General features: G+C 52.0%; 1 protein-coding gene across 7 annotated transcripts; it reads right to left on the bottom strand.

Annotated features, from left to right (window-relative positions):
- Nucleotides 1-231: 231 nt before the first annotated feature.
- On the bottom strand, nt 232-27,247 carry TIPARP (TCDD inducible poly(ADP-ribose) polymerase). Of its 7 annotated transcripts, none has more exons than XM_053986915.1 (8): nt 27,197-27,247; nt 27,010-27,074; nt 26,115-26,259; nt 14,450-15,447; nt 6,160-6,328; nt 4,609-4,790; nt 1,106-1,381; nt 232-929 (listed from the first exon to the last, which is right to left on the bottom strand). In XM_053986915.1, the coding sequence occupies exons 4-8, from the start codon at nt 15,382-15,384 to the stop codon at nt 482-484; spliced, it is 2,010 nt and encodes a 669-aa protein (XP_053842890.1). In that variant the 5' UTR covers nt 15,385-15,447; nt 26,115-26,259; nt 27,010-27,074; nt 27,197-27,247; the 3' UTR covers nt 232-481. The 7 variants fall into 7 exon arrangements, with proteins under 7 accessions (XP_053842890.1, XP_053842889.1, XP_053842891.1 ...); XM_053986914.1 differs by having other exon boundaries at nt 27,128-27,243; XM_053986916.1 differs by having other exon boundaries at nt 26,115-26,192; nt 27,010-27,243.
- Between the last annotated feature and the right edge of the window lie 698 nt (nt 27,248-27,945).

Below are 27,945 nucleotides of genomic sequence, written 5' to 3'. Positions count from 1 at the left end.
TTGTGTTGCCCTGTTCAATAATGCAAAGTATGAGCAGGGGGTAGTTTTGTGATCCCGCACTCAGTCTCTCTGAAATGTGATCATAAAAAGTAGTGTTTGGGGGAAATGTCTTAATTCAATATCCTTGGGGTGAAATGTGGTTCTGAGTCCCTAGAAATGGCCATGCTGAAATGTTGAGAGATCAGGGCGTGACAGGCACAGAATGCCACTGAAAAGACATCCACAGACACATTCTGAAACATGAATATTTACTAACATAAATAAACAGTGTTTTATAACAAAAGGCACAGATTTCCAACTATAAACAATGGAAAAATATGTACAATTTCCACAGAGGGAATCGACCAGCAAGTGCACATTTGGTCACTTCAGTGACCTTCCTTCCAAGTCATTCCACCAGTGAGGAAGTGTCCAGATTTTATCCCCCCCACCACAAACTGCTGCCAGGTGAAGAGTCTGCGGCAGGGAGCAGCACAGGCTGTCAGATGGAGACGGTGCTGCTGACCTCTTCATACTGGATGATGAAGTAGGGGTAGCTCTGGTCATCGTTGAAGATGACAAAGATCTGGGGCTCGAAGTAATTGTCCACGCAGGAGTCGTAGAGGTCGCTGGTGATGCTGCCGGGCTCCACGGGCGGCGGCCTCCTCATGGTGTGGTTGCCCACCGTGTACCTGCCCGTGAGCACCTTGGCCAGGAACATGAAGTGCACGCCCTTGGGGGAGCGCTTGGAGAAGTTGTGGGAGTAGCTGGCCTTCCTGGCGAAGTAGCTGCCCTGGCCAAACATGGTGGCGTGCTTGCCGCACACGCGCGGGTCGAAGTTGTGCTTGCAGATCCCGTCCACCACGTCCTGGGACGTGCCGTGGAACAGGTGCCGCTCGTTCATGATCCTGTCCAGCCCACACATCTTCTTGGACATGTATTCCTTTTTCCTGCAACGGAAAATGGGAAGTGAAGGTGAGCGTTGGCTGCAGGTCAGCCGGGGAAAGGCTGTTCTCATCACGGTATCACCCTCTGGAAGAGCTCAGCTGTGAGAGGAGATACAAATCTCTCTTATAAAACTCCTCCTCTAGGGATATCCATTATTAAAGAACTGCAACTCTCTTACCTTTTATACTTCTCCCAAAGGAACTGGTTCTGCACGCGCAGGATTTTCAAAATCTTGTATTTGGTCTCTGGCACAGTCTTGTGGAACAGGTTGTAAATGGTTCTGTAGCTCTTGTCTTCCTTCAGAACAGGCACTTGGATGAAGTCCTGAGCTGGATCCATTCCAATCCAGGTCTCGGGGTAGAAGCTGGGAGAGGTGACAGCAGCTGGGGACAAGTCGTGCGCGGCGGCGGGGTCGGAGCACGGGGAGGGCACGGCAGAGCTGCCACCCAGGGTCCTGGGGATGGACAAAGGTTGTGCTCAGACACCCTCAGCAGCCTCCAGTCACCCCCAGTTCATCCCCAGTGGGGCTGAAAAGCCTCTGATTGCCATGGAGGTGTCCAAGGCCACGTTGGACAGGGCTTGGAGCACCCTGGGGCAGTGGGAAGTGTCTGCCTGTGGCAGGGGGTGGCACTGGATGGGATTTAAAGCCCCTTCCCAACCCAGGAAGATTCTTACTGCCATTGACACAGCCAGAGGTGGATTTGCTTTTGCAGCTGGTTATTTTCCTGCCCCTCCTCTGGGAATGCTGCCTGGAGAACAGGCAGGGCTGAGGGAGGGAGCTGTGGCCAAGGAGCCCCATGGATGCCAGGAAAAAAACCCAGCGAAGGAGACCAGCAGGACCCTGCTCCTGCCCCCTGCAGCTCTGGAATCCTCACACTCTGGAAGCTGCTGAACTCAGAGAATTGGCCTTTGTGGTTTATGTTCCCCCAATCCCACCAGAGTGAGCAGCCCTTACTCAGCTGAGTAAATCCTGGATTCTCCCTCGTGTGCCAAGGGGAACATTGGCACTGTGGCACCTGCAGGGCCCTGGCTCACAGCAGCAGAGCTCCTGCAGCTGCAGGAACACGTGGGGCGAGCTCCAAAGTCCACCAAGGAGGATTTTCCCAAAGTATTCCTCTAGGAAAAGCTGCCAACCCTTCAGTGCCCCGGGGCAGGCAGCAGGAGAGAGCCACTGGCTGCTGCCAGAGCCAGGGTGGAGCTGCTCTCCAAACCCCACAGATGGCCAGAAACCAACTCAAACCCAAGGAAAAGCGTTGGGAGGGGGACGTTTAGTGGAAAAAGGTCTGTTTTAAAATCAACTCATGGAAAGCCCTCCCACTTTTCAGGGCAGAAACACTCTCTGAGTGTTCACTGGCTGTTCCCTCCTGCTCGAGGCCAAGGCCAGGATTCCCTTCATTTGCATGCATTTGACTTCACTCCAAGTTCTTCTCACTGGTTATTAACAGTTGAGCAGAAACCCAGAAATTTGTTCTACAAATTGCTATTAAAATAGCAGTCAAATACCAAAGTGGGCATTTGTTTTTAATTTGTTTTTTCTCTTTGTTGGGCAAATGGGTAAAAAAATATTCCTGTAGGGCCTCGTCACTCACACTGGACTGGAAGAGCAAGCAGAGATTGCCAGTAAGTACTGGATTAATGAGGAAGAATCAAATCCAATAAAAATCCTGTGATCCTTTGGTGTACTTTGTTCAGTTCTTCTGACTGGTGTAAAATATTTACGCTATTTATTCTACGGGGGAAGCCATTAAAAAGTTCATTCTTATTCAAGGATTCTTTTCCAGTTCTAGAAGAGACTTAAGCAGGTGGGAGGTGAGGGAAAGAAAGAACAAATCTCAGGTAGCATCATGTGGGAAGTGGAGACAACACTGACTCCTGAAGGACAGATCCCATAAATATTTAAAACGCTCTTGTTCTTGCCAAGAATCCATGTTTTTAAGTGAGCTTTACAAGGTCTTTGGATAAATAGGATCAGGATGCAGTTTGGTGCAGAACAGAATCCCAGAGTTTAGTCTGTAGGTTTGGTAGCTGGCACAGACAGTTCTGGTCAATCCCTCACGAGTGTAGAGCCCTCAAGGTCCAACAAAATTAGCTGGGAATTAATTGGGAATTGCATCATTTTAGCAGATCACTGTGGTAAAACAGTGCCAGGCAGCAAAACACGAGGAGGAGCCCTGAAATCCTAATTTTTCATTGGGATGAGAACCAGGACTGCTCAAACCAGCAAGTCCACTCTTGGTGTTTCACTGGCACCCTCCAGCTTCTCTCTAATAACCTGAGGTTCCCTTCCTGTAAAACCCTACCTAAAAACACCCAGTGCTCCCATTGAACCAGCACGGGATGGTTTGGGCTGGCAGGACTCCAACCCCATCCAGTGCCACCCCCTGCCAAGGCAGGGGCACCTCCCACAGCCCAGGATGCTGGAAAATGGACAGGAATTTGGCAGAGCTGACGTTCCAGCATCCACAAGGTACATTGCAAATGTAAACAAGGAGCTCCTCAGACAAACATTCCTTTGGAAGGTGGACAGGAGCTGCCAGCACGACCTAAATTTTGGGTTCTCCTTCTCATTTCCCACCCAACAGTGCCTGCTCCCTGTCACAGCCCAGGAACACAACTCCCCCATCCAGCCCCACGTGGAGAGCAGTGGGAATGGGCCATTTTTGGGGATACCTTGTGCAGGCAGGGCAGTGGGAATGGGCCATTTTTGGGGATACCTCGTGCAGGAAGGGCAGTGGGAATGGGCCATTTCTGGGGATACCAAGTGCAGGCAGGGCAATGGGAATGGGCCATTTTTGGGGATACCAAGTGCAGGCAGGGCAGTGGGATACCTGGGGGAATTTTTGGGGATACCTCGTGCAGGAAGAGCAGTGGGATACCTGGGGGAATTTTTGGGGATATATTGTGCAGGAAGGGCAGTGGGATACCTGGGGGAATTTTTGGGGATACCTCGTGCAGGCAGGGCAGTGGGAATGGGCCATTTTTGGGGATACCTCGTGCAGGAAGGGCAGTGGGATACCTGGGGGAATTTTTGGGGATACCAAGTGCAGGAAGGGCAGTGGGAATGGGCCATTTTTGGGGATACCAAGTGCAGGCAGGGCAGTGGGATACCTGGGGGAATTTTTGGGGATACCTCGTGCAGGAAGAGCAGTGGGATACCTGGGGGAATTTTTGGGGATATATTGTGCAGGAAGGGCAGTGGGATACCTGGGGGAATTTTTGGGGATATATTGTGCAGACAGGGCAGTGGGAATGGGCCGTTTTTGGGGATACCTCGTGCAGGAAGGGCAGTGGAATACCTGGGGGAATTTTTGGGGATACCTCGTGCAGGAAGAGCAGTGGGAATGGGCCATTTCTGGGGATACCTACTGCAGGCAGGGCAGTGGGAATGGGCCGTTTTTGGGGATACCTTGTGCAGGCAGGGCAATGGGAATGGGCCATTTTTGGGGATACCTCGTGCAGGAAGGGCAGTGGGATACCTGGGGGAATTTTTGGGGATACCTCGTGCAGGAAGGGCAGTGGGAATGGGCCATTTCTGGGGATACCAAGTGCAGGCAGGGCAGTGGGAATGGGCCATTTTTGGGGATACTTTGTGCAGCAGGGCAGTGGGATACCTGGGGGAATTTTTGGGGATACCTACTGCAGGCAGGGCAGTGGGAATGGGCCGGTTTTGGGGATACCTACTGCAGGAAGGGCATGAGCAGCAGGCAGGAGCGCAGCAGGGGCCTCCTCTTGATCTCCCTGCGGAAGCAGGAGTTCTGCTGGAAGCCGTCCTTGATGTTGAGGATGTACTGGTTGTGCCAGGTGATGAAGCGCACCTCGCGCAGCCCGCGGCAGCTCGCCTCCTCAATCAGCCTCACCACGGGCTGGACAGGGCAAAAAGGGGCAAAAAGGGGGAAAGCAGGGGGGAAAACAAGGGGGATATGGGGGAAAAACAGGGGAAAAGCAGGGGGGAAATGGGGGGAAAGCAGGGGGGAAAACAAGGGGGATATGGGGGAAAAGCAGGGGGGGAAACAGGGGGGAAAACAGGGGGGATATGGGGGAAAAAGAGGGGGGAAATGGGGGAGAAATGGGGGGAAAACAGGGGGAAATTGGTGGAAAAACAGGGGGGATATGGGGGAAAATAGGGGAAATGGGGGAAAAACAGGGGGGGAAACGGGGGAAATGGGGGGAAAAAGAGGGAAAACAGGGGGGATATGGGGGAAAATAGGGGGGAAAGGGGGAATATGGGGGGAAATAGGGGGAAAATGGGGGAAATGGGGGAAAAACAGGGGGGAAAACGGGGGAAAAACGGGAAAATGTGAGGGAAATGGGGGGAAAGCAGGGAGAGAACAGGGGGGAAAACAGGGGGAAATGGGGGAAAATGGGGGAAAAATGGGGGAAAACGTGAAGGAAATGGGTGGAAAACACAGGGGAAAAACAGGGGGGAAAGCAGGGGGAAAAACAGGGAGAATAATGGGGAAAAACGGGGAAAAACAGGGGAGAAATGGGGGAGAAAACAGGGGCAAAAATGGGAGGGAAATGGGGGAAAATGGGAAAAAAATGGGGGAAAATCAGGGAAAACAGGAGAGAAAAGGAGGGGGGGGAAACAGGGGGAAAAACAGGAGAAACGGGGGAGAAAAGAGGGGAAAAATCATGGGAAAATGGAGAAGGGAAATGCACATGTGAGAAACCACACACTGCAAAATTCATATTCCTGCTCTACACTGCACAAACCCAGTTCTCCTCCCAGCTCAAACACCCTCACCACGTTATTTGTGGTATTTCTGCCCACCTCTCTCCAGGTCTTACACTCAGGAATTATTTCTGGGACTGCCAGCACTGATGAGGTTTCACTCCAGACATCAGCCCAAGGGCTGCACCCACAGCTCGGGCAGGGCATGTCCTGCCTCAGCAGAGCTCTGGGAACAGGGAAATCAATTAAAAACTGCCTAAAAACAACAGTGGAGGTGCTGTTCTGAAGGCTGCAGAGACTGTCCCACTGTCACAAAAGCAAATCAGGCTCCAGAAGGGCTTCCACAAGCTGGTTTGCTCCCCAGTGGGAGAGTCTGGCCAGCCCTCATGTCCTTGATGCTTTCAGGGCAATTCAAGTCACAGGATCCCAGAAGCACAACCCAGGCCAGCAGAGCTGTCCCTTCACTGCTGTCTCAGGTGGACAGTGACTCTCCTCCCCTCCCTGAGTGTGTGCAGAGGTGTTTGGTGTGTGCTGCACGGAGCACGGGGAAGGGGCTGTACCTCAGAGTACTCTCTCCAGCCAAAGTGGTCCCTGCAGAAGTATTTCCACACCGTGTAGCAGTTGGAGCTGGAGCCGGGGCAGGAGGCTGTGGACAGGCGCCGCATTTGGTCGAACTCTGCACTTTCATACAGCTTCATAAGGTTCAGGTCCACCCAGCACTCCTGGCCCCTGGGCAAAGTGGGAGAAACAGACAATTCTCACCTTTTGTTTGCCATTAAACACACGGTATTCAGCACAAAGGGACAAAACCTCAAACCCAGCAGCTGTCTGAGGTGTAGAACACCGGAATTTGGGTTGGGAGGGAGCCTAAATCTCATCCAGTGCCACCCCTGGGACACTTCCCACTGTCCCAGGGTGCTCCAAGCCCTGTCCAGCTTGGCCTTGGGCACTGCCAGGGATCCAGGGGCAGCCACAGCTGCTCTGGGCACCTGTGCCAGGGCCTCACCTCCCTCCCAGGGAAGAATTCCTTCCCAATATCCCATCCAGCCCTGCCCTCTGGCAGTGGGAGCCATTCCCCTTGTCCTGGCACTAAGTGCCCTTGTTAAAGGTCCCACAGAGACTCGAGAGGTGAGAACAGATTTCTGAAGAATTTCTCCTCACCAACTCACCAAATAAAGGTCTTTATTTATAAAATAAAGCAGTTCAGTGGAACTGTTTGCACCGAGAGAGTGAGCGCGTTGAACTCTCAGAAGAACAGGGCACACAACCCAAATTTGGTGCTGTAGAACAGCACAATTCAAAATAAAACTCCACAAGCTCTCAACAGCAGAACGTGACCCCACTGATAAGTTTCATTTTCTCTGTTCCCCTAAATGTAAGAAACAACAGAAGGTGAAAACTTTGCGGGACACTGGACTGAGCAGGTTCATTGACTGGCAAGTTTTAACACCGAGAGATTTTTTCAGATCGGTGCGGCCAAAATACAGAAATTTAGGCTCTTCCTTGCATCCTTCTGCAGAACTGCAGCCCAATCCATGAATCCCCCGGGCTCCTTCCCTTCAGCAGGACAAACACTCTCTAGATGGCACGTACAAAGAGATGAGTACAGAATCAGTCTGTAAGTGCTCTGAAATACGTGTGGTTTGCAGCTCCTCTCCGAGTTCGGGGACGTGTCAGCAGTTACCGCAAACAGGTTCAGAAAAAACAGAAACCTGCGAGCAGCAGGGCCCAGCAGGAAATGAAAGCTGCTCCCAGCAGAACAGCTGTGAGACACAGCAGGGCTCACACCCCACTCCCTGCCCTGCTGAAACTGCTGATCTTCTCTCTCTGACTCAACCAGTTCCTCCCTGCACCAGCAACAACCTGCCGGCCCCCGGGACCTCAGGGGCTTCAAAGAGAGGCACGAGAGGCTTTTGTGCTCAGGGCTGGGGGAGCCACGCTGAGCTCAGGCACTGCAGAGGCAAGGCAGGCACTGACACTTCCTGGTGACACCCAGGCAGCACGATCCTGTCTCGTTTGTGCACTTGATGGAAGCTGCAGGGAAGGATTCTCACACAGACGAGCCCAGCTTTGGGTGGGGGGCTGAGTGTTTAAACTCCTCTGTGAAACCAAACGTCACTTAAAGGATGCTGGCTTCAAAAGATCACGGAAACCACAGATTTGGTTAAATTGGAGAAGCTCCCCCAGACCATCGAGTCCAACCATTCCCCCAGCACTGCCAAGGCCACCGCTGACCCACGTCCCCAAGTGCCACATGCCCAGGGCTGTCAAACCCCTCCAGGGATGGGGACTCCACCAGGCAGCCTGTGCCAGGGCTGGGCACCCAACCAAGAGTTTAATTTGGAAGCACAGGTACTGAAATAGCAAGAGCAGAGCTCAGACAGCAGAGCCAAGTGTGCTCCCATGGAAAGGCACAGGGAGGAAAAGGCCAGGGAACACTCCCAAGGGATGCTCATCAGCAGCTCTTCCCAACTCAGCAGTGGGAGCACCCCAGTAACCAGGACTGGGCTGCCAGGTTGTGCCAGGCACACAGGAACCCGTGCAGCAGGGCAAGAGCACAAACAACCCATCTGAGCCTGATCTTATCAGTGCCTGCTCAATTCAAACCCCAGAGAGGGGCATCAGGGCCAGGGCAGCACGTGAGTTTCAGGTTTTACTGCGTTTGCCCTCTCACCAAGTCATGCTGCTGCTCTCTGCGGTGACCGTGGGCCACGTGGGAGGTGACACCTCAGACTGGGAAATGCTGCAAACACATTTCCCTCTCTGCTTAAAGGCCCCGTCTTCAGGGGACAGAAGAACCCAGAAGTAGTGACTTTGCTGCTTTTCCTGTGTTTATTTTTTACAGGTTGGAAAGTCTGTTTTTCCCTGCCTTTACAGTTGGTGACTGGGGTGCTTGCAAAAGCAATCTTCTGGAATTTCCACAGCCAGGAAACCTGAAACAACTGCTGACAAGCTGGCCCACATATATGCATGTGTGTGTACACATATGCAGCTTAGATGAACGCCTGGCAGGGAAAATGAAAACAACAATAATAACATCAATAAAAGTAACCCCCCAGCTCTGGATCAGGAAGTCCTTGAGGCAGAGCTGCTGGAGGAGAAGAGACTGTACCAGAAGTTGTTTGTTCTTCCCAAGAACCCACTCCTGGCCACTCCTGAACACGAGGTCCTGGCTCGGGGGGGCCTGGGGTGTGGGCACGGCTAAGTTCTCAAACTCCACAGCAATGAGGGTGTCGAGCACATCCCCCTCTCCCAGGGATTGCACAGGCACCCTGTTCCCTAATTCCAGCCCCAGCTGCACCTCCTGTTTGCAGGGCAGCACTAACAGAGTGTCCCTGTGCTTGCTGGGCTCCAGGGGCTCTCAGCTGCTGGATGTGGATGTGTTTGGGAGGGGTTGCTTTGTTTGTTTCATTGGTAAATCAGTAAAAGATGCTCCTGGCAGGGCTGGGACTCGATGACCTTTAAGGTCCTTTCCAACCCAAACTATTTATGTTTTAGAGGAGCACAAGCACAGCTCTGAGTGGCTGCAGAGCTGGTACAGGCAGGGACCCTAAAGCTCACCCAGTGCCACAGGCAGGGACATCTTCCACTGTCCCAGGCTGCTCCAACCTGGCCTTGGGCACTGCCAGGGATCCAGGGGCAGCCACAGCTGCTCTGGGCACCCTGTGCCAGGGCCTGCCCACCCTCAGGGAGGCATTCCTTTCCAACATCCCACCCATCTCTGCCTTCTGAAATTCATTCCCCTTGTCCTGTCATTCCAGGCTTTTCCTAAAAATGAATGTTCCCTGTCACACCTTCCAAAGCCAACTTCCCCAAAAAAATCCACTCCTGTGTACACGTGACTACAGGAATCAGATTCCCCATTATTGCTCAGCTGAAATCCCTCCTGATTTCAGCAGCCCAGGAAGGAACTTCACGATCACTGCTCCTGCTGTGACAAGCACTGTCACAGCCCTTGGTGTCCCCCGGGTCCTGGCACAGCACTGTGCCCGCTGCCCTAGCTGGGAGCAGCTCCTGAGAGCAACCCCTGATCTTTGTTTCAGGAGGAGCTGCTTTGCTGCCAGGAGCAGCCTGACCTCAGCCTGCAGCCAGGTGACAGCTGCTCCCCAGAGTGCAATCTGTTTGTTGACAGGAGACAAGAGCAGGGATGGCAGTGACTGCTGGCTCCTCACAGCTCAGGGCCCCCCTGGCTTGGTACAGCCAGGAGCCAATTAGTTCCATTTCACATGGAAATGCTGCTGCAAAGTGCAGCAAGAAGGAACCCACACAGCACAAGGCAAACACTTCCAAAATCACTTCACAGGAGTTTCGAGGCTCTGCCTTGCATTCCTGCTGGAAAGGAATGAAAAGCAGCTCCCAGCCACTCAGAGGGTATAGCCAAGAACCTCCCCCAAACGCAGGCACAGGGACTCTCAGCTGGTTTCCCATCTCCCTGTTATCACTAACACATGCCTTATCTCACACACTGTGGCACTGTGTGGATCACACAGAAAACTTCTGAAATTTAACTGTTTGATGGGCCAGGGACCTGCAGAACTCCCCAGACAACTGCTGCCCCGAGAGGCTGTGGCTCTGCCCCAGCCCTGGAAGTGTCCCTGGACAGGGCTGGGAGCAGCCTGGGACAGTGCAAGGTGTCCCTGCCAGGGCAGGGGTGGCACTGGCTGGGCTTTAAGGCCTTTTCCAAGCCAAAAGCACTCTGTGATTCCATGATTCCATCCTGAAATGCCTGCACCGTGCTCTGTATGATTTTAACACGTCAAGCACATTCTGTCAGCAGCAGAGAAGCAGCCATCCCACACACACACAGAGGAATGAAGGAAAACCAGTTTCCTGCACATTTTGTTGTGTCCATGCCTCTCCTTCACAGTCCCTTCACATGCCCCCTGATAACTCCAGTGGAACACTCTGTATTTCCAGAGTCACAGAATCACTGAGGTTGGAAAAGCCCTCCAAGGACACCGAGTCCAACCTCATCCCCAGCCCAGAGCAGCCAGTGCCACATTCCTTGGACACCTCCAGGGATGGGCACTCCAAACCTCCCTGGGCAGCCCCTTCCTGTGCCTGACCACCCTTTCCATGGAGAAATTCCTGCTGATATCCGAGCTGAACCTCCCCAGGACAGCTTGAGTTTCCTCCTGTGCTGTCATGGACTGACCTCACCCAAGGGCCAGGAGTGAGCACGGGGAGAAGAGCTCCCAGCAGGACACGTCCCACTGCAGAGCCACCTGCTTTTCCCTCACTGCAGCCATTCCATCCTGGCCTCTCTCCTAGCTACAAGGAGCCATTCCATAAAACTTACAGAAATTACGGGAAAAGAGAAAGAAAAGAGAAAGAAATCAAATCAAAGGCAAGAAGCTGCTGTGTCAGGTGACCTGGGAGCCCTTTTTGCCAAGAGGAGGAGTGGAATTTTCAGCCAAAGCAGGGGGAACTGATGGGTCAGGAACTGCAGAGTTGTTTTAAACAAATCCTCCTGTAATCTCTAATGCTGCTGCTTGTTTTGAAAAGCAATGTGTGCATGACAGGACAGGTGTGTGTGTGTGTGTGTGTGTGGGGAAACCTGCTCAGCTCCTCAGCCAAGTATTTCCCCTTAGCAAAGAGCATCTTAAAATATCCCAACGTGGGCATCTCCTGCTGGAAAGCAGCACTTGGCACTGCTCTCTCTTTGCTGAAAGCTGGAACTTCTCCAGGGCCTCTCCTCACATCTATGAAGAAAACTGAGTGCTTCTAAGTACTTTAACCTGTTTAAGTTGATGTTCCCCCATTTGTTTAGATAGCTTGGTATGTGGCTCTACATACTTGGCAGACTCAAGAATACAAAAAAAAAAAAAAAAAAAGTAATTTATGATACTAGTTTGAGTCCAAACTGCAAGAAGTAGCTGAAGGAATTGCATTACAAAGTAACTAAACAAGGTTTACCACTCCTCTGAGATCACATTCCCTTAGGTGAGAGGCAACAACTTAATGTGTATTTCACATTACTCATCTCAATAACTTATCTCCATCATTACTCATCCCAATAATTAGGAGGAAGGAAGGTTTATATAAGTAGCTCCTTGAAGAACACCCTAATTTAGAGCTCATTCCCTAATTGAGCTGATGGCCAACACTTTCTGGAAGGGCCCAGCTGCCTGGGGGTAGCGCCGGTGCCAGGATCATTCCAATCCCAATCCCCACTCACCCCCAGAGCGTGTGGGACACGGAGCAGGACAAACAGCAGCCAGGCAGAGTGCTGAGCTGGCGTTTCCTGGGGCTGCCAGGGAGCAGACAGGCCTGCAAAGCTCGTCTGACCACGGGAGATTAATGGCTTTAACAAATAATGCTGTAACCAGGGGACGCGGCGCTGGCGGGGCACGTTCACAGCTCCCGGCTGCCAGGGGACACAGCACGGGGACACTGGCACCAGCCTGAGTGACCACCCCGGGAGCTGGGGCACCCCACACCTTGGCAGGTTCTCCTCAGACAAGGTGAAGTTGCAAAAGAAGCAGCTGGTGATGGTGCACACCAAAACATTGACGTCCCGCCTCAAAACCTGGCTTAAAACCTTGGCAAGTCAAAGTTCCAAGGATCAGACTCAAAGTTTGGAATCAGAAGCTCTGCTCTTAAATGGAGCTTCACTTCAAAGGTCTCACTGACACTTATCCAGCCGTGAAGCTTTTCCAAGGTTGGATCTTAAAGATCAGCTGATTCCAGCCCTGCCATGGCAGGGACACCTCCAACTGTCCCAGGTGCTCCAAGCCCTGTCCAGCCTGGCCTTGGGCACTGCCAGGGATCCAGGGGCAGCCACATCTTCCCTGGGCACCTGTGCCAGGGCCTGCCCACCCTCCAGGGAGGAATTTCTCCCCAGCAGCCAGTGTAAATCTGCAGCTTGGCAGAAGCCACTCAGGCCAGCAAGGCCAGGTCTGTATCCCCAGGCTCTGAGGGCAGTGTCCCACCCCAGCCCACGCTGCTGCTGTCCCTTCCCTCACGCTCAGGGCACGTCCTGTGTGCCACCCCGTCCCCAGCTGGCAGCACTCCATGTGCCACCAGCCCCACCAGGCTGGCACCTGCACACCCGGTGCAAGGGAGATGTCACTGCACAGCAGCTCCCCAGCCTGGGCGTGACTAAGCCAAGACCAAGCACCGAGTCCTTTACCTTTAATCGTCCCCAAGTCCATCCTTTAGGACACGGAGCTCGTGTGCACCGATGGATTCGGTGACACAACTTCTGAAAGGAAACCATTTGCTCATTTGCACAGAGCTCAAAGTTAAATCATTTAATGGGCTTGTCTCTGGCTGTGCTGTTTGGTTTTCAGAAATCATTTCTAACACTCGGGAAATAGAAGTTCCTCTGTTGTAAAATACAGCAAATTTTATCTGCTATGCACTTAGAAGAATTTTCAATTTTTATTAGACTGGCATATTTCTTCAAGACAATTCTATAAAATACAGTTGTTCCCTGCTACAGATCCTACTCCATTTTCAGTGTGGGCCATCCATATTCTGATTTTGCCATCACTAACAAGGCCCTGGCACAGGTGCCCAGAGCAGCTGGGGCTACCCCTGGATCCCTGGAAGTGCCCAAGGTCAGGTTGGACAGGGCTTGGAGCAGCCTGGGACAGTGGGAGGTGTCCCTGCCACGGCAGGGGTGGCACTGGGTGAGATTTAAGGTCCCTTCCAACCCAAACCAGTTTGAGTCTATGACAAAGGTTGAATTCAGTGTCTAATCCAACATCCAATTAAGTGAAGTTAGTAAAGACTAACACTGACTTTAAGCACTAGATTTGGTCTCTGGTGCCAAATGAGAAATCTCAGCTTAGTAAATGAAAATAAAATCTTGAAAAAGCAGGGATATACTTCCTTCAGGAACTGAAAGGAAGAAGAGGCAGTGAGCAGAACCCCCAAGGATTCGGGTGGCAAAGGCAGTGTGAAGTTTTCACTCCAGAAATGTCACTTTGAACTGGAGTTGTGCCAGCCTGGCAAACTTCTCCTTTCTTATCTGCCCCGCCACAACGTGCACCACACACTTCCTCCAAAAAAAAAAAAAAACAAAAAACACCAACAAACACACCACACCAGTCTGCACCCTGCACGAACTGGACCCTGCAAGCATCACTCTTCCCCACTGCTCCTCAGACTGGAACCTGCAGGGGAGAAGCTGAAGAAGTTTTAGCTCCCAGGGTGCAGGAGCCCACACAGGTCACACAACCACATCAACCTAACAGCTGTCGGCTAATTTTAGAAAATGAGTCAATAAACACAGCTCTGTACAGAGAAAACAATAACTTCAGTAACTGCTTTAAGAGTGATCAGCATTTCTGACCGTGTGGCTCAGGTTGCTCCCAGGGAATTAGCTGGAACATCCCCATTTACTAACACTGACACTTCCCCGGACTCTGCAGAGCTGCCCTTTGGTCCAGCTGTTTGGGATGGAGCGATGCAGACTGTGCCGGGAGTGCACAGCCAGGCTGTGCTCACGGTGACACACAGCAACTGCTCTGTCATCCCTGCCCCCAGCGCTGCCAAGCCTTCCATGCTGCCACTTTGTCCAACACAGAGGAAAGACTAATTAGGAACGCCAAGAACAAGCACAGCATTCCACAACAGCCTCTGAATTCCTACAGAGCTGAAGTTTCCTTATTTCACACACTCCAAGTCCTCCAGCTTCAAAGAACACATTCCAGATGCTAAATAACAGTTCTACAGGTGTACAAATTTTTTTTTTTTTTGTCGAGTTAAACTTGTTGGATATAAATCAGGAAACACCATCCTAAGGTTTATAACACACTTGGATACAAGTATCAGGGGAAAAAAAAGGTACATCCCGTTCTATTTCTGCACCCTTCCCAGCAAGGAGTAAATTCAGTTACCTACCGATACTTGACTTTGATCTTGTCATTGTCAGGGTTGCAGTAAAGCCTTTCCAGGTGCTCCTGGGAATCGTTGGCCACACTTTGCCACCTCTGGGTTGCTGTCCTCCTCACCTGCCAGTGGTAGGGTAACACTGTGTGATGCCTGGGACAGTCACTGCCATAAACACAAGTGCCCTGGAGGAAATCCACACAGATTTCAATCCCGTCCTCCTGGTGGGTGTGATACTGCAGCTGGTTCAAGAGCTCAAACACCAGGTCAAGGGAAGCTTCTTCACTTTTATCCTGGAATATCCCAGCACTGAATTTATTGCTTGGGGTCAAGTTGTATTGCATTGGACAGCCGTTCTCCTGGAGTAAGCCAGATGTGTAGCTTTCCAGAACCTTGTCAGGGAACAAAGGACAAGCTGCACCATCACCAGCACTTGGGTGCAAAGGATGATCCTGGAATGATTCATTACCATTATCAGCAGCAGTTCCAGGAGTTTCTGGGGAGAAACTTTGCTCTCCTGGCTGCACGTCCTGCTCAGGATGCCCGGGGGAAGGACGAGCTCCTGGCAGTTGACCCTGCACGTCTGGAGCTGTTGGCATCAGCACAGTCACGTTGTTTTCTGTCTGGGGGCAAGAGGTACCGAGGTCCAGAGTCTTTTTCACAGCAGGTTCACATAAATCACCATGGCCAGCACGCTGGCCTCGGGGCACAAAGACCCTATCCAAGGCCCCAGCTCCCAGCAGGCTGGTAAAGATGGGCCGCAAAGCCCGCAGAGTTTGTGTGTCCAGCCTCTTCTGCACTTGCTGCTTCTTCTTGAAGCAAGGCTTCACTGGGGGGATCTTTTCAGCCAGCCTCACCTGGGGAGAAAAGTCCTCCGAAGGAGAGCACTTCATTGCTGGGCAGGGAGCCTGGGGCACCACGCACGCCGGCTGGGGCTCGGTGTCCATCGGACACAGACTTTGCTCTCTCCAAATCACTTTCAAATGTCCCAGAGCCTCCCAGGAATCAACCTAGGGCAGCAAGGAAAACGAGACAGTTAATCTCTCTAATTGCTCACGGTTGACACGAACAAGATCACCCCTGGAGAGGATTTCGAGCCAGCAACAGCAAACTCCTCCCCTCGCTGTGACTGCGGGTAGCCCTTAGGCACGTAAAGCATGAAAACAGCTAAACTCGGGCTAATTAATCCCAAACCCACACTCCTCCTCTCCCCGCACATGCAGGCTCTGAGACACTCCGGCACGCACACGCAGTCCCCCGAGGGTGGGCAGGAAAGGGGGATGGTCCGCCGCCTCCTCCCTGTCAGGATGTTCAACAAACAAGAGCACTTGGGTTCCTTCTATCCCACAAAAGAGAACATGACAGCGCTGATTTCTGCGCCTCCCTCACACACAGACCTGAGGAGCATGAGACACGTCCACCCCCCCACCCCCCCCCCCCGCATTTCAGACATTCCTGCAGCATTTCCTCTCCCACCGGAGGAGCAAACCTACACATTCCCATTGCAGTGGCATGTGTCCTCCCTCGCGTCACCTCCCACGGCCCGGCAGCAGCGCCGGGGAGCCGCTGGCTGCGGAGACCCACGGCCAACTTGCCACCGTGCCATCCTGCCGGGGCTCGTCCCCGCCCTGTCCCCACCCTCGCCCCGTGGCACCCGGCGGTGACACACCGCGCTCCTCTCGCCACGCTGGGCACCAGGAATTAAAACTGGGCAGGGAAGCAAGCGGAAGGGTGATGGTTACTCAGGAAGCGAGAAAGGCATTACTCGCAAGCTGCAGAATTGTGTTATTTTAAAGCACAAATAAGCAGTGTGTCTCGTACGTCACGAAAAGCAAGTGCTATGCCTTTTAATCAGGAATCCTGTAATATTTGATTACATTTAATTAAACCCTCTTCAATCTCACATGCAGGCTCATTGCTCAGAGTGGAGCACATTAAGGATTACTTCCTGGATAAATGCATTCCGAGCAGAGTTACTCCTCACTTCAAAACAAAGTCCCAAAAAACCAGAGAAAATTTGGCAATCATTTCTTACTACTGATTACTTGCTCTGGAAAATTTCTCATTGAGCCTTCCGTATTTTGGAATATTCATTTATAAGGCTTTTCCATTTCCCTGGGAAACAGCACATCAGAATTGCCAGGAAAAAAAAAAAAAAAAAAAAAAAAAAAAAAAAAAAAAAAAAAAAAAAAAAAGTTGTGCCTCTCCAGTTTTCCCATTTTTAGATTAAATTTAAAGCAACTGGTATATCTGTTTGGCAATTAACCCAAAGTCGTCGGTGTATCTGTTATTCTTCCACAGACACCAGGCAATTCCTCCAAACCACCAAAGGCACCTTCAGGTAACTCCAGAGGTTTAAAAATCCTCGACTCCGAAGAGAATGAGATGTTGCCGTTGTTGCAGCCCAGGTCTCACTGCCCTGGCGAGGAGCGGAGAGGATCCGCCAGGGCTCAAGGACCCCTCCAGCGCCAAGGTGCTGAACAAGTGACTTCTGATCTCCTCCAGCCGCACCTTTGCTGCCATTTCAACATTCATATTCCTCACTCGACCAGCGTTTAAGTTTGGCTGCTATTTTTACAGAAGCGCCTCAGTGAGCAGAGCCGGATCCCCCAACGGCTCTAAAAATAAAGCAGCAGGAAGGACGAGGCTCGGGCTTTGCCGGCGCTGCCGTGCCGCAGCAGGCAGGAGCGGTCCCGCCGCGATGCTCCCGCAGCCGCCGCTGTCTCGCCGGGGGGGTTCGCTCCCCGAGCGCTCGCCATCGCACGCGAGCCGCACCTCCTCTGCAAAGAGAGCCGCTCCGCTGGCCTTAAGACACGCTTCGACAACGAACAATGGAAGCGGCAGCCCAGGGACAGACCCTGAGCACGGCGGAGCTGCCGGGCAGCCAGCCCAGCGCAGCTGGGACCTACCGGCGCGGGCTCCCTCGGCGCTGCTCCCGCGTTCTGACCCAAATCCACGGTAACTCCAGAGCGAAATCACTTTTCTGGTGTGTGTGTGTGTGGAGGGAGATGTAATAAACAGGGCGGGCGGCGCCGGGACACGGTGACCGCGGCCGGTGCGGGGTCAGCACCGCCGTGTCCGCACCGAGGGCCGCGCCTGCCCGCGCATCCCGCCCTGCCTCGCCCGGCTCCTCCTGCTCGCTCTGCCGCCCGTTTAAATAGCGCTGCCGAGGCAGCCGCCAGGGCAGCGCCGGCCGGGGCGGAGCGCGGGCGGGTAGTGCCGGTTCCCCGCCCCGGGGCCCGTTCCCCGCCCCGGGGCCGGTCTCCCCGCGGCGCCGGCCGGGCTGCAGCACGCCCCGTGCCCCCCCCCCGGCTCGCCCCACACCGGTGTCAGCGGCCAGAACCGAAAGCGCCGCCCGAGGCCGTTCCCAGGAGCGATAGGACGAGGGGCCCCTTCGCGTTGCATTTATCACGCACCGAGCGTTTCGTTTCGGGCGGGCAGGGAGGGAGCGATGTCCCCGAGCACGGCGCTGCGTGCGTGGGGACGGGCCGGGAACACGCCGGGAACACGCCGGGAATGAGCCGTGTCAGCCCCGGCGCTCCAGTCACGCAGCACGGAGGAACACACCGTCCTCACGGAAAGGCAAGCACGGCACCCTGAGCCTCCCCGCGCCGCCGAGCTCTCGGTTGCGAGCGGCTCCAGCCGCGCTAATTAATGAGTAAGAGACAAACAGGGAGCCCGTCCCGGAACAAAGTCACCCTGACTCACTTGGTGCACCCACACGCAGCCCCTGGCACGGCGCTGCCCCGATCGGGGCTGTGCTGCTGCCGGTGACACACTCCGGAAAAGCGAGCGTGGAGTGGAACAGGTTTCCCAGAGAGGCTGTGCCTGCCCCAGCCCGGAAAGTGCTCAAGGCCGGGTTGGATGGGGCTTGGAGCAACCTGGTGTCCCTGGGCATGGCAGGGTGGTGGAATGAGATGAGTTTTAAGGTCCCTTCCCAGCCCGAGCCGTGCTGTGATAACGCACTAGAGGCAGCTATTGCTTGTTTACAGAGTATTTTATAGGTGGGATTGGTGAAGAGCAGTTAGCCTCCCTTTGTCCCAGCCGTGCCCGTGCTCTCGCCGTCTGGCTGTACGTGTGCGGGAGCACGGCCGGTTCGGCTGTCCGTGCCGGCCTGGCATGCTTCCCTGCTGAATCACTGCCTGCCCCCGGAGAAAGCCCAGCAGGGCACGGCCAGCACTTCACACGGACACCAACCACAACCGAGGCACCCACAGCGCTAAGAACGGCCAGATAAGATAAATTACAAAGGAGGCAATAACTGCAGAGTGTAACATTCGCGTTGATGGAACACCTATTGTATCATCTGCCCAGAGAGGCTGTGACTCCCCATCCCTGGAAACGTCCAAGGCCAGGTTGGATGGGGCTTGGAGCAACCTGACCTTTGGGAGGTGTCCCTGCCCATGGCAGGGGCTGGATCAAGATGAGCTTTAAGGTCCTCCCATCCCAAAACACTCTGGGCTTCCACAACTCGTGTTCTTGTTTTCTTTGTAAAGCCAGTCTTTCATTCCTTGCGCTCAGTGACTTTATGAAATTACGCACACAGAAAACAAAGGCAGCTGGAAGGAAACCGGTTTTAAGGTGGCACAAACTGTACAGCATGGATGGAAAATATTGCACAGTTGCATTTATAGTGCAGGTAGGATATGCCATTTTCCCAGCAAATTACAGAAATGGAGCTCCATGGAATCACAGACCTTTTGGGGCTGGGAAGGACCTTAAAGCCCATCCAGTCCCACCTTCCACTATCCCAGGCTGCTCCAAGCCCCATCCAGCCTGGCCTTGGACTTCCAGGGATGGGGCAGCCACAGTTTCTCTGTGCCACGGCCTCCCCACCCTCACAGGGGAGAATTTTATCCAATCTAAACCTACTCTTTGTCAGTTTGAAGCCATTCCCCCTTGTCCTGTCCCTCCATGTCCTTGTAAATAGTCCCTCTCCAACGCAATTGGAGAGAGAATGACTCAAGAGAGGCTGAGTAAAGGTGGCATCTGTATCTGCGGGAGCTGAAAACAAATTATCATCTATAAATTAATTGAGCTCTTGAGTATCTGAAGCATCAGACAGAGCCTCCCAGTCTGTCTGGACTGGAGAGTTCCCGAGCAGGGTGACTGGGATGTGTCACATCCTCGTTCAGGGAGGAGGAGCTGCTCACACACACTTGTATTTATGTGCCACCACCAGAAGAGAAATTACCACTTTGGAATAGCTCCCTTCACGCATGAGCTATAAATAAGAGGCACATATGGTTGATCTGCACACTGGGGTGGGCACAGCTCCTGCTGCACTGGGGCTGGGAGGATGGAACCAGGCAAAGACAGAGGCTGGAATAACCATCTTTCCCCAAACAAATATATAATTAAAAGAACCAGAGCACACCAGACCCTCGGATACCCATTTCTGAAGCCACCTCACACAAATATAGAAAGAAACTCTGACCACCATGAAAACATGATCTCATCTTTAAATACATGTTTAAATCTTAAGCAAGAGAAAGAAAGCTTTAATTATTTCTTTCAGATGGTAAACGGCCCCAGCTGAATACAGCAATTTACAACTCTGACTTGCAAATACAGGATAATCAGTATGCACACTTGGATTCGCTGATGAAAAGAGGGGAAACATCTGACTTAAATGTTTGTGATAAAACAACAAAGCTCTCAGGCTCCAACACATTTTTTTCTAATGACAGAACTCCTTTTCCACCTCAACTCTTGCACAATGAACATTCTTCACTTCCTAAAACACATCCCAGTACAGGAAAGTTCATTGTCCTTTCTAGTGTTTCACACAAAGCAACAAACAGCACCGTGCTGACAACTAACAAAGGGATCATAGAATGGTTTGGGTGACAAACACCTTCAATCTCACCTCATTCTCACCCCTGCCTTGGGCAGGGACCTCCCACTGTCCCAGGCTGCTCCAAGTCCCAAAGTCCAGCCTGGCCTTGGGCACTGCCAGGGATCCAGGGGCAGCCACAGCTGCTCTGGGAATTCCATCCCAGCCCCTCCTGCCCTCTGGCAGTGGGAGCCATTCCCTGTGTCCTGTGTCCATCCCTGTCCCCAGTCCCTCTCCAGCTCTCCTGGAGCCCCTTCAGGCCCTGGCAGGGCTTTGAGCTCTCCCTGGAGCCTTCCCTTCTCCAGGGGAACATTCCCAGCTCTCCCAGCCTGGCTCCAGAGGGGCTCCAGCCCCCGGGGCATGGCCTCGGCCTCCTCTGGACTCTCTCCAGCAGCTCCACATCCTCCTGATGTTGTTCCCCGGATCTGGGGGCAGCTCTGCAGGTGGGGTCTCACCTGAGTGGGGCAGAATTTCCCCTCCTCTGCTGCCCACACTGGGGCTCAGTCCAGGGCACGGGGCAGGGGAGGTTCTGGGCCAGGTGGGATCACGTGGAGCTCCCAAATTCTTCTCCTCAGGGCAGCTCCCAGTGCCTGGACTTGTGCTTTTCCATCCCAACGCTTGATGGCAAATGCTAATCCCCTGCAAACACCACCCCAAGCTCTACCCTTTGCCAGCCAGGGTAGGTGAGCAGCCAGGGAAAGGAAAGGTCAGCGATGCAGACATTAATTAAAAATTAACAGGAGGGACAAGGGAACCTGTGATGTGCTGGCTGTGCCTCTGTGACATCTGGGGAAACGATGCCAGGCACGTTTCACTGACGGGGAGGAAGGGGCAGGAGGGCAGCAGAGGTTCAGTCAGAGCTGCGCTCAGGAAGCCTTGGCTGGACTGACACCTACTGGGCTCCACCTGCTGTGCTCGGTCCTCGAGACAAGGAGGGCAGAAAGGTCACGGTCTAAACATGTCAAGATGAAATTCTCTATTCGTTAAATTCATTTGTTAATGAATTTCTACTCATTCATTTCATTCTGTTCATTCATTCTATTAATCTCCAGACCTTATCTGTTTATACATGATAATCTAGAGCAGGTCAATGGAAGAAGGTGGTGCTAGCCTTTAAAATTAAAATTTTCTTGCTGGTTACATATTCACCATGTGTTGGGGATTTTTTAGTAAACCTCATATTTTTCTTTTTTTTTTCACTGCTCAAAAGGAAAGTCCCAAAACTAGAGTAGTTCCAATTCATCAATTAAACCTTTTGAATTCAGACCCAACTGTTACATTTGCAGCTGGCAGTAACAAAATAATTTCCTTGGTCTCAAATTCTCCCTCTTTTAACATCTTGTACTAGTAATTAAAAGTTTTGAGAGCACAGCATGCTGTTTCTCCTACTGGATATCAAGTCTGGTGAAAACAGCACTTATCAGGGAAAAGTACCATGTATTATACATGAGTATAACCACACCTCTGGTTATTTCACTATCAAATAATCTTATCTCAGGAAGTGATTTAGGATAGATGAATTTGGACATGAGCTTCCAAGGTGGGCCCTTTTCCTGGAAATTTGTCAGGAGTTAATCATTTCTGCAGAGGTATTTTAGTGCTGCAGGCAGAGGAATGGACCCTGACCCTTGGCCTGCTGAGCAGACACCAGCTCTGTGCTTTCAGGACGTCAGCACAGCATCCAGCCAGAGCTGGGTCACTCCTGAGCTCCTGTCCAGCTCATGGAACAAGAAATCATTTGGCACAGAACTTTTTTCTCTTTCTGTTCTATCACTCACACTCAGGTCAGCAGTTTCCCCAGAACTCAGCCTTCTAGGTGGAATTTCCTTCTGCAGCTGGAGCTGAGGGGGAAATTAATGATGCTTCCAAACTAAAACAATAATATTTTTTAAAATCCCTACACTTTGTTTTTAAAATGCATGTAGTGAGCATTTGCAGGGAATCAGGGATAGACTGAGACCAGGTAACACTGGACACCAAAAAGTACCAGACTGGAGGGACACTCTGGGACATTGAACCGATTTGCTGAAGCACCCAGCCGATTTGGAAGTTGATGTAAATACACAAATTAATACATGAAATGACTCAAAATATGCCCACAGTGGGGACAGGCTCATCTGGTTTAGATGGGATTTTGTTGAACTGCTGCACCCTCTCGTGGAAGTCTCCTAAATCCATGTAAACCCTGGAAATTTATTCAAGGCCAAAGCAACGCTTACCAATCCTCAACAAACACAAACTGTTCATAAAACAGCACTGAACTTTTGAGACTTTTAAAGGATAATGATGATTCTGGAACACTTCCCAGGTGGATCCACACCAATGTGTGGATGGCAGTGTTTTAGTCCTTCTCCTTTAGGCCAACTCCTTTTTGAACTAAACAAAATGGGAATGTTCCTTTACAATGCAGTGTTGAGCAACTGAAAGCAAAATATTTTCTCAAATCACCAGCTAGTTCTGCCTAGCACACAGATAGGTCACTGTCTACATTCAAATAATGTAATTAACACTCCGTTTTACTAACGGTAATTTACTATCTACATGCAAATAAAGTCAATTCTTCAACCAAAAATTCAATCACATTAACAAAAGGATGCCTGGAAGGTAGCAGCACTGGCCTGATTTACATCTGAAGACCAGCTAAGAGCTGCTCCTGGAGACGTGGAAGGTGTGAATGAAGATGTCTGTAGATAACCCTGGAAAAGGTCAATCTTTACAAGAGAAAAGGGAGAGGCCTTGTAAATTTGAATTCCTCCCAGGCTCTGCAGACTCAAACAGCAAGGAGGGAAACAGGAGGGTAAACACCTTAAACTGATAATAACGTAACCAAATGGACAAAATCAATGCTAAATTCAACAGCACATTTTTCTTGTAAGATGCAAGAACTGAAGAACCAAAATCTGAGGGTCAAGGAGCAGCTGGGTGGGCCCAGGCTGCAGAGCACCTAAAGAAAACCAGCCCTAGGATGATGTAGAAACAGCCAAATGCCTGCTCTGCTCAGCAGCTGTTCTTGGAAACAGCCTGAAGCGCTGTGAGTAGGAGATGCTCTGCTCTGCAAATGAGAATCTGGATTTGGAGATTTCTTTCCACAAGAATTCTGTGTGGGAGCACACTAGAAATGCTTTATTCCTGGGATTCATCCATCTGTGTGTTGCTGGATCCAGCATTCCTGAAGGCTACAGGATACTTGCCTTGCTGCGTTCATTCTGGTCATGACTTTTTGTCTTTCCCATTTCCTAAGGTTTTTAAAATTAAGAAAAAAAAAAAATAAAAACTTGGTAGAATTTTTTTTCTAACCAGGCTCAGGTTCATCCATGATTGGTCAGCTGGATAACACAAATTTTCTGTGGATGCATGAATCTCCCAACTGTTCCAGGAGATGAAGCAGTCAGTAACACCCCCTTCTATTCCCTCAGCCAAACATGCCTCACGTGGCACTTCAGTTTTAGCTCATCCTTCTTGCTTTAGGTATTAGCACTGTAGGAGCAGTCAGCACAGGGATGGCCAGCTCTTCTGACAACACACCACAGGCTGAACTGTTCCTGTGGTCCAGGCCCAGGTGCTTGCCAAGCTGGAGGCTGCAGGAGCGGGGAATTCTGGAGGGAGGAGACACAGGTGGGAAGTGGCAGCAGCACCCCGAGCCCTCCATCCCACACTGCTGAGGGATGGAGCACAGCCGTGGGTGGGTGCCAGGATGACACATGCCAGGCTCAGAAATCCCATCTGCCTGCTCCCTCCCACTGACGGGATCCAGCCTGCTGAACTGCACTGGGATCATCCCACTGCACCTCACCTCACACATCCCCAGTGTGGGACCACGCAGAGCCGCTGTGGGGCTGCTGCTCCAGAGACACAAGCTCACTGTCCCACGTGGAAACGACTGCTTGATTATTGCCTTTATGCTGTGGTTATTTTCCAAACAGTGCCTCTGATACTGCTCTTCAAAAGTAACCAGTTCCAAACTGTTCCCAGAATAAATGCTGAGCAAGGCTGAATCTATTCCTAGACATGATTTCATTCATGTGGTCCACAGGCACAAGAACCTTAAAAATGCTAAAGAAGGAAACTGGAGCACATGAGACCATTTCAAGACATCAAAAATGGGTCACATATGCTACACGCTGAGCTGCCTTCACCGACAGCAAATGCCACAGAAATCCAGCAATTCCCAGCTTTTAGAAGTGATTGGCACCTCTTTTGGGGGCTACATTCCAGTGGGAAGTGTCCCTGCCCATGGCAGGGCTTGGAACAAGATGAGCTTTAAGGTCCCCTCCAACACGAATCATTCTGGGATTCTAAACCACATGGAGGGACTGATTTGTCTGGAGAATAACACAGCCAGATTATGGCTCCACTTTTAAACCTCAGACACCACAGAATGTTTCAGGGAAAGCACAGCGCACAGGAGAACTGGAAAGCCTCTCACTCACCCAGTTCTCACACACAGGGAGAAGCTGCTCAGCTCATGAGTGTCACGCTCATCCAAAGGAGGTTTTCCTTTGTAGTTAAACGATTCTCCATCAGCTGACCCCAAACTCAGCACATTAATCCTTTCCTGCATCATAAATTGCAGTAATCTGGCACAAAGGTGCTTTGAGTCTATACACATGTAAGTGGCAACAATAAAACAAACAAAGCAAATCCTGCCAGGAAATGTCACTGCCCTCATTTAAAATTTTCAGCTTAGTCCACTTTATAAGTTTGGAGAAAAAGTGAGAGCAGTGAAGACAATCCATGTATTTTCAAAATACTTATCACTGCTGCTGTGCTTCAGAAGAAATTTGGTAAGAAACCTAATTGCTAAGTTACAAAGATAACAGCATTCATTTTCCTATTAGCTAGAGAACTTTTGCTTTTGGGTCACAGAGCCATTGCTCCTCTGACCTTGATGCCTCACATTTCCAACAGCTTCTGAATGGGGATTTAGCCAAGATGCAAATTTAGGCACTTAAACAAAACTTGGAATTGTTTTATTTACTGTCAAATAAACAAAGTGGTGGCCCTGTTTATTTTTGGGGAAGCATCTGTGACACTCAGGGTATGAAGCTCTCACTGTACACAGAGTTCTGCCTGGAGCCACAGTTTGCCAGTGGCAGGGGCTTTAAAAAAGCAAAGTGCTCATTTGTTTTTTCAAGAAAATCTTTCATCATTCCACTGCCTAAATCAATGTCCTGTTTCATCCTAATGGGGAGACAGATGGTCACTGGGCAGATTTCATTCCAAAATGACAGCATCCTTCCCATGTAAGCCAAACCAAGGACAAAAAGACTTAATTACATCCCACCACCACACAAAACAAACTTACCCAGATGAGAGGAAGGAAGAAATCTGGGCAAGGGCAGAGATAATGACTAATCTAAATCTTGAAACCATCTCAATTTCCCCCACAGTTTCCAACTACTTTATACAACTCTAAGCATGCTTGGCAGCATTGATGAATTACTGATGTTTTCTACTAGAACCGCAGAGTGGTTTGGGCTGGGAGGGACCTTAAAGCCCATCCAGTTCCACCCCACAGCCACGGGCAGGAACAATGTGGGTTTAATCTGTTTTACAAAGAAACCAACCCTGATCTCCACTCTTGCTGAAGAACACATTTTTGGGGATGGCACCTAAGAGGCAAAGTGCCTTTCCCACCTGTGGATCCAGGGACTGCTGAAAGCACTTCAGGAGAGGCTCATCCCTGCAGTGTCCAAGGCCAGGCTGGGCAGGGACAGTGGAAGCTTTAAAGCCCCTTCCAGCCCGAGCCATTCCATGATTCCGTGCTGAGGGGAGGGCTGGGTCCCTGCTGTGGCAGCTGGGGAGCTGCAGGTGTGCAGGTATGGCCACAATGGTACTCACGGGTGTTCCTGCTGCTCCTCAGAGCTCCTGTGCTTCATCTGACGGGATGCTGCCTCCTCAAACCCAGCCTGGCAATCCCTGCAGGAGACACATTTCCAAGCCTGAAGGAAGGTCTGGCTAGCAGAGGTGTAACTCCCATAGCTGCCTGCAGATAACATGACATCAACAGACCCTGTTAGCACACTGCATCAACACACTCTGAATCTGAAAATCTGCTCTGTTTGGTCCTGGGAATTTATTATGAGCTGAAAAAGCAGAGTCCTACTGCACTCAAGTGTTGTATAAAGCTCTATCATAATGCATTTATTTTGATCATATTTAATCTCACTTAAATTTAATCTCATTTCCACATAGCATTTCCTCATGGCATGCACGTGAAGTGTTTTCTTGGAAGCAGAGAACACTAGTACTGGAAGGAAATAAATGGGGAAATGACTTGAATTAAATTTTAGAGAAATACATGCTTTGCTAAATGAAGCTGACACCAACATGTTAAAGATATGAAGAGAATGGGCAGTCCAGGGGACAAGGAGTGCTGCAGGCAGCCCAGGCCATCGGGACAACGCCTGTACCCCACTGGCAAGTGCCCCTCACTGATGCTGGACACTGATGTTCATCCCCAAAATCTCTGCGGGGAATCTGTCACCACAAACTGCAGAGGGAACGCCAGAAACAGTGAAAAGGGCACTCTGCACTGCCCCCCAAGCTGGGCTGGAGCTGGGAGAGCAGCAATGGTTCTAAAAGCCTACAAGAAGACAGAAACACTCTGCTGTGGGAGCTGCAGGGTGGGATTTTTCACAGCGGGGGAAACCACCAGAGAAAACACGGCCCATTTCCATTCCTTCCCAGCTGAACTGAGACACCCCGGAGGGATCCCGGCCCGCCGGGGACTCACCTGCCTCAGCCACGGGGGCAGCGGGGCTACATCGGGATGGGATCGGGATGGGGATGGGATTGGGACTGGGATGGGGATGGGATCGGGACTGGGATCGGGATGGGGATGGGATTGGGACTGGGATCGGGATGGAAATGGGATGGGGATGGGACTGGGATAGGGACTGGGATCGGGATGGGGATGGGACTGGGATCAGGATGGGAATGGGATGGGGATGGGACTGGGATCGGGATGGGGATGGGATCGGGATGGGGATGGGACTGGGATCAGGATGGGAATGGGATGGGACTGGGATAGGGACTGGGATCGGGATGGGGATGGGATCGGGATGGGGATGGGACTGGGATCGGGATGGGATCGGCACTGGGATGGGGATGGAATGGGGATGGGATTGCGACTGGGATCGGGATGGGGATGGGATCGGCACTGGGATCGGGACTGGGATCGGGATGGGGATGGGATTGGGACTGGGATCGGGATGGGGACTGGGATCGGCCCCGGGATCGGGACTGGGATCGGGGCCGGTCTCAGGACCGGTCTCGGGGCCGGGCTGAGGGAGGGGATCGGGATAGGACCGGGCCGGGCTCGGGGCCAGGCTGAGGGAGGGGATCGGGGCCGGGCTGAGGGAGGGGATCGGGATAGGACCGGGCCGGGCTCGGGGCCAGGCTGAGGGAGGGGATCGGGATAGGATTGGGGCCGGGCTCGGGGCCAGGCTGAGGCAGGGGATGGGGGCCGGGCTGAGGGAGGGGATCGGGATAGGACCGGGCCGGGCTCGGGGCCAGGCTGAGGGAGGGGATCGGGATAGGATTGGGGCCGGGCTCGGGGCCAGGCTGAGGCAGGGGATGGGGGCCGGGCTGAGGGAGGGGATCGGGATAGGATTGGGGCCGGGCTCGGGGCCGGGCTGAGGCAGGGGATCGGGGCCGGGCTGAGGGAGGG

This window comes from Vidua macroura, chromosome 10 (genome assembly GCF_024509145.1).
Source record: "Vidua macroura isolate BioBank_ID:100142 chromosome 10, ASM2450914v1, whole genome shotgun sequence".
Taxonomy (NCBI): domain Eukaryota; kingdom Metazoa; phylum Chordata; class Aves; order Passeriformes; family Viduidae; genus Vidua; species Vidua macroura.
Note: the sequence above shows the minus strand (reverse complement) of the source record. Positions and strands in the feature narration are given on the sequence as shown.